This window comes from Melopsittacus undulatus, chromosome 24 (assembly GCF_012275295.1).
Source record: "Melopsittacus undulatus isolate bMelUnd1 chromosome 24, bMelUnd1.mat.Z, whole genome shotgun sequence".
NCBI classification, from domain to species: Eukaryota; Metazoa; Chordata; class Aves; order Psittaciformes; family Psittaculidae; genus Melopsittacus; species Melopsittacus undulatus.
In genome coordinates this window covers 394,031-404,351 of record NC_047550.1, presented here as the reverse complement: position 1 = coordinate 404,351, position 10,321 = coordinate 394,031, and the positions used below count along the sequence as shown (strand labels likewise).

The 10,321-nt window shown below is 54.9% G+C and overlaps 1 protein-coding gene across 1 annotated transcript; it reads right to left on the bottom strand.

Annotated features, from left to right (window-relative positions):
* Window positions 1-1,194: 1,194 nt before the first annotated feature.
* On the bottom strand, window positions 1,195-9,733 carry TGFB1 (transforming growth factor beta 1). Its single transcript, XM_034072154.1, has 7 exons — window positions 9,361-9,733; window positions 7,029-7,183; window positions 5,971-6,088; window positions 4,815-4,898; window positions 3,781-3,937; window positions 2,818-2,971; window positions 1,195-1,445 (listed from the first exon to the last, which is right to left on the bottom strand). Exons 1-7 carry the CDS (start codon window positions 9,716-9,718, stop codon window positions 1,287-1,289), a joined length of 1,185 nt encoding a protein of 394 aa, XP_033928045.1. The 5' UTR covers window positions 9,719-9,733; the 3' UTR covers window positions 1,195-1,286.
* Window positions 9,734-10,321: the final 588 nt, after the last annotated feature.

The window sequence follows — 10,321 nt, the reverse complement described above, 5'->3', positions numbered from 1 at the left end:
GGATTTGGGGTAAAAAGGGGTTTTTAGGGTAAAAAGAGGGGTTTGGGGTTAAAAAGAGGGTTTTGGGGTAAAAAAAGGCAGTTTTGAGGTAAAAAGAGGGGGGTTTGGGGTAAAAAGAAGGGCTTTGGGGTGAAAAAGGGTGATTTTGGGTGTGTAGCGGCCCCATTTCCTGCCCCTCCCCCCTGGATGGGTGTTTTTAGCTTTTCCAGCCCCAAAATCGCAGAAATTGAGCCCAAAAAAGAGAGGAAATGGAGAGAAATTAAATAAGGCTTTATTGGGGGGGGGATTTTGGGGTAAAAAAGGCAGATTTTGGGTGCAAATGGGGGTTTGGGGGGGGAAGGGTTGGTTTTGGGGTAAAAAAGGGCAATTTTGGGGGTACAAAATGGGTGGGGGGGGTCTCTGGGTTGGGGTTTTTGGGGTAGAAAAGCCTTGTTTTGGGTCCAAAGCGCTGCTTTTGGGGTGAAAAAGGCTGGGATTGGGTCTCTTTGGGCTGGTTTCAGGTGGGTTTGGGCCATTTTGGGCTGGTTTTGGGCAATTTTGCGTCTGTTTTGGGTCAATTTCAGGCACTTTCGGGTCACTTGAAGGCACTTTTGGGTCCATTTCCATCCGTTTTGGGTCTATTTTGGCCCATTTTGGGGCCATTTTGGGTCCATTTGTGTCCATTTGTGTCCATTTTGGGTCCATTTTGGGTCTATTTTGGGCCATTTAGGTCCATTTGTGTCCATTTTGGGTCCATTTTGGGTCTATTTTGGGTCCATTTGTGTCCATTTTGGGTCCATTTGTGTCCATTTGTGTCCATTTTTGGTCCATTTTGGGTCCATTTGTGTCCATTTTGGGTCTATTTTGGGCCATTTTGGGTCCATTTGTGTCCATTTTTGGTCCATTTTGTGTCCATTTTTGGTCCATTTTTGACCATTTTGGGTCCATTTGTGTCCATTTTGTGTCCATTTGTGTCCATTTTTGGTCCATTTTGGGTCCATCTGTGTCCATTTTGGGTCCATTTGTGTCCATTTTGAGTCCATTTTTGACCATTTTGGGTCCATTTGTGTCCATTTTGTGTCCATTTGTGTCCATTTTTGGTCCATTTTGGGTCCATCTGTGTCCATTTTGGGTCCATTTGTGTCCATTTTTGGTCCATTTTGGGTCCATTTGTATCCATTTTGTGTCCATTTGTGTCCATTTTGGGTCCATTTCTGTCCATTTTGGGTCCATTTCTGTCCATTTTGGGTCCATTTGTGTCCATTTTGGGTCTATTTTGGGCCATTTCGGTTCAGTCTGTTCCGGTCTCAGCTGCACTTACAGGCCTGCACCACCATGTCCGACAGCTGCTCCACTCGCGCCTTGCGCCCCACATAGTAAACTATGGGGAGTGGGGCCAGGGTCTGGGGCACACAGCAGGGGGCGCCCGAGGCCCCCGGGTGGTGCTGGTTGTAGAGGGCCAGCACCTGTGGGGGGGCAGCGTCAGTGGGGCTGGACCCACACTTGTGGGGCAGAGCCACATCTATGGGGCTGGACCCACACTTGTGGGGCTGGAGCTGCACTTATGGGGCTGGAGCCTCACTTATGGGGTTGGAGCTACACTTATGGGGCTGGAGCTGCACTTATGGGGCTGGAGCTGCACTTATGGGGCAGACCCATATCTATGGGGCAGAGCCACACTTATGGGGCTGGAGCTACACTTATGGGGCTGCAGCTGCACTTATGGGGCTGGACCCACACTTATGGGGCAGGAGCCACACTTATGGGGTTGGAGCTACACTTATGGGGCTGGACCCACATCTATGGGGAAGAGCCACATCCAACCCCACACTTAAGGCTCCAACCCCCATCTATAGGTCCAGCCCCACACTTATGGGTCCAGCCCCATTTACAGCTCCCACCCCCATCTGTAGGTCCAGACCCACACTTATGGCTCCCACCCCCGATCTAAAGGTCCCACTCCCAACTATAGCTCCCACCCCACACTTATGGGTCCCACCCCACACTTATGGGTCCCACCTCCATCTATGGGTTTCACCCCATCTATAGGTCCAGCCCTACTCTTATGGGTCCCTCCCACACTTATAGCTCCCACCCCCATCTATAGGTCCAGTCCCACACTTACGGGTCCCACCCCCATCCATAGGTCCCAGACCCACACTTACAGCTCCCACCCCCATCTATAGCTCTCACGCCCATCTATGTGTCCCACCCCACACTTATGGCTCCCACCCCACACTTACGGGTCCCACCCCCATCTATGGGTCCCATCCCACACTTATAGGTCCCATCCCACACTTATGGGTCCTGCCCCACACTTATGGGTCCCACCCCCATCTATAGCTCTCACCCACACTTATGGGTCCCACCCCCATCTATGGGTCTCACCCCATCTATCGATCCCAGTCCCACACTTATGGGTCCCACCCCCATCTATGGGTCCCATCCCACACTTATAGGTCCTGCCCCACACTTATGGGTCCCAGCCCCATCTATGGCTCCCACCCCCCACTTATAGGTCCCACCTCCATCTATAGCTCCCACCCCCATCTATGGGTCCCACCCCACACTTATGGGTCCCATCCCACACTTATAGGTCCCACCCCCATCTATGGGTCCCATCCCACACTTATGGGTCCCACCCCCATCTATGGGTCCAGCCCCACACTTATGGCTCCCACCTCCATCTATGGGTCCAGCCCCACACTTATGGGTCCCAAACCCATCTATGGGTCTCACCCCATCTATAGCTCCCACCCCACACTCATGGATCCCACCCCACACTTATAGCTCCCACCCCACACTTATGGGCCCCGCCCCCCCCGTCCCCTCCCCCACCTTGGCGTGTTGGCTGTCGGAGCTCCACAGGAAGGGACATCCCCCCCCGCAGAAATTGGCCATGTACCCGCGGGGCTCATGGATCCAGCGCCATTGGAGGTCCCGCCGGAAGTCAATGTAAAGGGGGCGGAGACAACAGCTCTGCTCTTCCGGTCTGCTCCGGGGGGAGGGGTGATGGGGTCAATTGGGGTCAATGGGGGGTCAATTGGGGTCAATGAGGGGTCAATAGGGGTCAAGGGGGTCACCCCCGAAGGCAAACGTGGGGCCCAAGGGGGATTTTGGGCTGATTTCAGGCACTTTTGGGGCAGTTTGAGGCTGGTTTTGGGTCTATTTTGGTCAGTTTGGGTCAAATTGAGGCTATTTTGGGACTTTTTAGCTCAATTTGGGGCCATTTCGGGTCAATTTGGGGCCATTTTGGGTCAGTTTCGGTCCATTTAGGTCAATTTGGGTCTATTTCAGGTCAATTTGGGGCCATTTTGGGTCAATTTGGGTCTATTTCTGCCCATTTCCTGTCCCTTTGTTCCCATTTCCGGTCCCTCACTGCCCATTCACGGTCCGTTCTCATTTCCGGTCCCACTGTCCCCATTTCCGGTCCCTCCGTTCCCATTTCCGGTCCCCCGCCCCCATTTCCGGTCTATTTCCGCGTCCACTTCCGGTCCCTCTACTCCAATTTCCGGTCCCCCGTTCCCATTTCCGGTCCGTTCCCGTTTCCACTCCCTCTGTACCCACTTCCGGTCTCTCTGTGCCCATTTCCGGCCCCTTTGTTCCCATTTCCGGTCTATTTCTGCGCCCACTTCCGGTCCCCCTGTTCCCATTCCCGGTCCGTACCCGTTTCCGGTCCCCCTGTCCCCACTTCCGGTCCCTCTGTGCCCATTTCCTGTCCGTTGCCATTTCCGCTCCCCCGCACCTACTTCCGGCCCCGCACCGCCCACTTCCGGCCGCGCAGTGCGCAGGCGCCCTCACCCGAAGCAGAAGGCTGCGTCACTTCCGGTCCCGCGGCGCCGGCGCGTACTGCGCATGTCACTCCCGCGCTCCTCGGGCAGAACCATCGCGGTCACGTGGGGGGGGCGGCGCTGGCGGCGCGCGAGGCCCTCGAGGTCACCGCGGGGCTGCTCGAACCCTGCCCCACCCCCACATGGGGTCAAGGGTCAGAGGGCACCCGGAAACACACGGATTCAACCCAAAATCAACCAATTTAACCCAAAATAACCCGAGTTTAACCCAAATTCACCCGAATTTAACTCAAAATCATCCCAATTTAACCCAAAATCATCCAAATTTAACCCCAAAACACCCGAATTTAACCCCAAATCACCCAATTTAACCCAAACTCACCCAAATTTAACCCAAAATCATCCAAATTGAACGCAAAATCACCCCAATTGAACCCCAGAATCATCCAAATTGAACCCAAAATCATCCCAATTTAACCCAAAACACACAAATTTAACCCAAAATCACCCCAATTGAATCCAAAATCGTCCCAATTTTAACCCAAAATCACCCAAATTGACCCCAAAATCACCCCAATTGAACCCGAAATCACCTGATTTTAACTTCAAACCACCCAATTTTAACCCAAATCACCCCAATTGAACCCAAAGTCCCCGATTTTAACCCAAAATAACCCAAATTTAACCCAGAATCACCCGAACTTCACCCAAATCACCCCTATTGATCCCAAAATCACCCAATTTTAACCCAAAACCCAAATTTAACCCAAAATCACCCGAACATAACCCAAAACCACCCCAATTGAATCCAAAACAACCCCCCTTGTGTTCCATCCCTCCCCTGCATCCCCCCAAGGGGGTCACTGATGGGAACCCCCCCTTCCCACACCCAAAATCACCCCAACTTAACCCAAAATCACATGAATTTAACCCAAAATCCTCCCAATTTAACCCCAAATCACCCCGATTTAACCCAAAATCCCCTGATTTTAACCCAAAACACCCCCTTGTGTATGTGCCCCCCCCCCGGGCCCACAGTGGTACCTTCGAAGGTGATGCGCAGTGGGGGGGGTGGGCCTGGCTCATCACAGGGGCAATGGACGCTCAGCTTGAAGGTGCCAATGGGGTCTATGGGGAGAGAGGGGTGAGGGGGGGGACCTGGGGGTGCCATTGGGTGCTATTGGGGTACCAATTGGGTGCCATTGGGTGCTATTGGGTGCCCATTGGGTGCTATTGGGTGCCCATTGGGTGCTATTGGGTGCCATTGAGGTACCCATTGAGGTGCCCATTGATGTACCCACTAAGGCACTCATTGGGTGCCCATTGAGGTCCCCACTGAGGTGCCCATTAAGGTGCCCATTGGGTGCCCATTCCTGTACCCATTGAGTGCTATTGGGGTGCCCATTGGGTGCCCATTAAGGTGCCCATTGATGTACCCATTAAGGCACCCATTGGGTACCCATTAAGATGTCCACTGAGGTGCCCATTGAGGTACCCATTGGGTGCTCATTGGGTGCCCATCAAGGTACCCATTAAGATGCCCACTGAGGTACCCACTGAGTTGCCTATTGAGGTGCCCATTGGGTACCCACTGAAGTACCCATTGGGTGCCTATTAAGATGCCCATTCAGGTACCCAATGAGATGCTCATTGGATGCTCATTGGGTGCCCATTAAGATGCCCACTGAGGTACCCATTGGGGTCTCCATTGAGACACTCATTGAGGTACCCACCCATTAAGGTACCCATTGAGTGCCCATTATGTCCATTGAGGTACCCATTGAAGTGCCCATTGACATGCTCATTGGGTGCCCACTAGGTGTCTATTAAGGTACCCATTGGGTGCCCATTAAGGTACCCATTGAGATGCTCATAGAGGTCCCCATTGGGTGCCCATAGAGGTACCATTGGGTGCCCATTGAGGTCTCCATTGAGGTACCCATTGGATGCCCATTGAGATGCTCATTGAGGCACCCATTGGGTGCCCATTGAGATGCCCATTAAGGTACCCACTGAGGTGCCAACTGGTTGCCCATTAAGATGCTCATTGAGGTCCCCACTGAGGTCCCCATTGGGTGCCCATAGAGGTACCATTGGGTGCCCATTGAGGTCTCCATTGAGGTACCCATTGGATGCCCATTGAGATGCTCATTGAGGTCCCCATAGAGGTCCCATTGGGTGCCCATTGGGTCCCCCTTACCATTGCCCCTCAGCCACTGCTGCACGGCCTCAGTGACGTCGAACCAGAGCCACTCGTCCTCAGGTCCTGCCTGTACCCAGCGGCCCTGCAGGTACCGCCAGGAGGAGTTGCCATAGCCCTGGGGGGAGAGGGGACACAAAACCCATTCAGGGACCCCAAAAATGGATCCAGGGACCCCAAAAACACATCTGGGGACCCAAAAACCCATTCAGAGACCCCAAATATGGATCCAGAGACCCCAAAACCCATTCAGAGACCCCAAAAATGGATTCAGAGACCCCAAAAATTGATTCAGGGACCCCAAAAACCCATCTGGGGACCCCAAAACCCATTCAGAGACCCCAAAAATGGATCCAGGGACGCCCAAAACACATTCAGAGACCCCAGAAATGGATCTGTGGACCCCAAAAACCCATTCAGGGACCCCAAAAACCCATTCCATTGCCCATAATGGGGGGTTCCCATCCCCAGGACTGTTCCATTGCCCACAATGGGGGGGTTCCCGTACCCAGGACTGTTCCATTGCCCACAATGGGGGGTTCCCATCCCCAGGACTGTTCCATTGCCGACAATGGGGGGGTTCCCATACGGAGGACTGTTCCATTACCCACAATGGGGGGTTCCCGTACCCAGGACTGTTCCATTACCCACAATGGGGGGGTTCCCGTACCCAGGACCGTTCCATTGCCCACAATGGGGGAGTTCCTGTACCCAGGACTGTTCCATTACCCACAATGGGGGGGTTCCCGTACCCAGGACTGTTCCATTGCCCACAATGGGGGGGTTCCCGTACCCAGGACTGTTCCATTGCCCACAATGGGGGGGTTCCCGTACCCAGGACTGTTCCATTGCCCACAATGGGGGGGTTCCCCATTCCATTACCCACAATGGGGGGGTTCCCATCCCCAGGACTGTTCCATTGCCCACAATGGGGGTGTTCCCATCCCCAGGACTGTTCCATTACCCACAATGGGGGGGGGTTTCCCCATTCCATTGCCCACAATGGGGGGTTCCCGTACCCAGGACTGTTCCATTGCCCTCAATGGGGGGGTCGGTACCTGGTACAGCTCCAGGCGCTGCTGGTCGCCGCCCTCGGGCGCCCTCTGTCGGAGCATGCGCAGTTCCGCGCGGTGCAGCAGCGCCCCCCGGCCCAGCTCAGCGCGCACGCGCGAGGCGTTGAAGCGGAGCAGGAGCGCGTGACCGGGGGGAGGGGCTGAGGGGGGGGGGGGGAGGGGTCATTGGGGGTCATTGGGACACATAGAGACCCATAGAGACTCATAGAGACCCCATAGGGACCTATAGAGGCCCATAGGGACCCCTAGAGACCCATAAGGACCCATAGAGACCTCATAGAGACCCATAGAGAGAAACCATAGAGACTCAGATACCCATAGAGACCCCATAGAAGCCCCATAGAGACTCATAGGGACCCATAGAGACCCATAGAGAGACTATAGAGACTCATAGAGGTCCATAAGAACCCATAAAGACCCTATAGAGACCCATAGTGATCCATAGGGACCCAATAAAGACCCTATAGAGACCCACAGAGACCCTATACAAACCCCACAGAGACCCATAGAGACCCCATAGGGACCACACAGGGAACCATAGAGACTGTAGGGACCCATAGAACCCATAGAAACTCATGGAGACCCATTGGGACCCACAGAGACCCATAGCGAACCATAAAGCCCATAGATCCCCATAGATCCCCATAGAACCCCATAGATCCCCATAGGGACCCATAGAGACCCTATAGATCCCCATAGATCCCCATAGCACCCTATAGGAGCCCCATAGATCCCCATAGAGCCCCATATCTGCCCTCCCCCTTTCCGGCCCCTGCAGCCCAAGGAAGGGAATTACTCAACAAAACCACAACATCCGGATGCTCTGGGATAGGAGGAACTGGGGGGGGGGGGAGGGGACCCAATGGGGGGGAGGGGAAGGGACCCGGGATGTGCTCCCCCCCCCCCCCCCCCCCCCCACTGAGCACCCATAAACCCCTGCAGCACTCCCATGGGTGCCCCAATACATTGGGGTGTCCATAGGGATGCTCATAGGGACACCCATTAGAGTACCCATAGGGGTGTCCATAGGGATGCCCATAGGGATACCCATTGGGGTGCCCATAATGGTACCCATAGGATGCCCATAAGGACACCCATTGGAACACCCATAGTGATGCCCATTGGGACACCCATAGGGACCCCCATTAGGACCCCCACAGGATGCCCATTGGAACACCCATAGGGATGCCCATAGTGGTACCCATAGGATACCCATCAGGACCCCCATAGCGATGCCCATAGGGACCCTCATTAGGACCCCCACAGGACGCCCATTGGAACACCCATAGTGATGCCCATAGCGGTACCCATAGAACCCCCATAGTGATGCCTATAGTGGTACCCACAGGACCCCCATAGTGATACCCATAGGATGCCCATTAGGACCCCTATAGGGATGTCCATAGTGGTACACACAGGACCCCCATAGTGATGCTCATAGGATGCCCATAGCGACACCCATAGGGATGCCCATTAGGACCTCCATAGTGATGCCCATAGTGGTACCCATAGGACCCCTATAGGAATGCTCATAGGGATGCACATAGTGGTACCCACAGCACACCCATAGTGATGCCCATAGGGATGCCCACAGTGGTACCCATAGGAACCCCATAGTGATGCCCATTGAACACCCATAGGATGCCCATAGCGGTACCCACAGGACCCCCATAGGGATGCCCATAGGGGTACACACAGGACCCCCATAGTGATGCCCATAAGATGCCCAAAGCGACACCCATAGGGATGCCCATTAGGACCCCCATAGTGATGTCCATAGCGGTACCCACAGGACACCCATAGTGATGCCCATAGGGATGCCCATAATGGTACCAATAGGATGCCCATTAGGGCCCCCATTGCAACACCCATAGTGATGTCCATAGTGGTACCCATAGGACCCCCATAGTGATGCCCATTGGAACACCCATAGCAGTACCCATACGGATGCTTATAGTGGTACCCATAAGATGCCCATAGTGATGCCCATTGGAACATCCATAGCAGTACCCATAGGATGCCCATAGTGATGCCCATAGAAACCCCCACAGTGATGCCCATTGGAACACCCATAGTGGTACCCATAGGATGCCCATTGGAACCCCCATAGTGATGCCCATAGTGGTGCCCATTGGAACCCCCATAGTGATGCCCATAGTGGTACCCATAGGACCCCCATAGGGATGCCCATAGTGATGCCCATAGAAACCCCCATAGTGATGCCCATAGGATGCCCATTAGGACCCCCATAGGGTCCCCCATAGTGCTACCCATAGGACCCCCATAGGATGCCCCCCCCATTGCCCCCCCCTCTCACCGTCTCCCGGCGGCTCCATCGGGAACCTGTGCAGCTCCTTGGCATAGTACTCCTCCGGTCCGGCGGGGGGCGCCGCGCGCGCGCGCTCCTGCTCCAGCAGCTCCCACGTGCTGTTGTAGAGCGCGCGCACGTCGTCGGGCAGCTCCGGGGGGGGGGGAGGGGCGGAGGAGGGGGGGGAGGGGGATGGGGGAGGGGGGGGAGGGGATTGGAGGCGGAGCTTGCTCAGGATCTGACCCCGGACGGCCTCGATCCGCTTCCGGCGCGCGGCCTCGAGGTCGAGCGTGCGGCACGTGGACAGGGCGCGAGCGGCGGCCAGGGCCAGGGCCAGGAGCAGAGGGAGGGGGAGGGGGAGCTCCATCCGGTGAACGGACGGGAATGAACGGGTCTGAACGGGTCCAGACGGTTTCAAACGGGTCCAAACGGTTTTAGACGGTTCCAATGGTCCCAAGCGCTTCCAAACGGTGGCAAACGCTCGGAAACGGTTGCAAAGGGTCCCAAACGGTTCCAAGTGCTTGCAAACACTTCCAGACGGTCTCAAAGGCTTCCAAACGGTTACAAACGGTTCCAGTCGCTACAAGGCACTCAGAAATTGTCCCAAACGCTTGCAAACGGTTCCAGACGGTCCCAAACGGTTCCAATTGGTTGTAAATGCTCTCAAACGCCTCCAAACGGTTCCAAACGGTCCCAAACGGTCCCAAACGCTTGAAAACACTTCAAAACTGTCCCAAACGCTTGCAAACGGTTCCAAACGCTCCCAAATGCTCACAAACAGTTCCAGACGGTCCCAAACTCTTCCAAACGGTCCCAAACGGTTGCAAACACTCTCAAACGCCTCCTAACGGTTACAAACTGTTCCAATCAGTTCCAAACGGTCCCAAGAGGTCCCAAACGCTTGCAAACGGTCCCAAACGTTCTCAAAACATTCCCGAACGGTCCCAAACGTTTCCGAACGGTCCCAAAC

Excerpts from the sequence above, each read along its gene's own strand:
- TGFB1 (XM_034072154.1), bottom strand. The coding sequence starts at position 9,718 with ATGGAGCTCCCCCTCCCCCTCCCTCTGCTCCTGGCCCTGGCCCTGGCC. Across the intron at positions 4,899-5,970 it reads GCAGTGGCTGAGGGGCAATG|ACCCCATTGGCACCTTCAAG; the intron begins GTAAGGGGGACC and ends CTCTCCCCATAG. Across the intron at positions 3,938-4,814 it reads ACTGCGCATCACCTTCGAAG|GGTTCGAGCAGCCCCGCGGT; the intron begins GTACCACTGTGG and ends GGGGTGGGGCAG.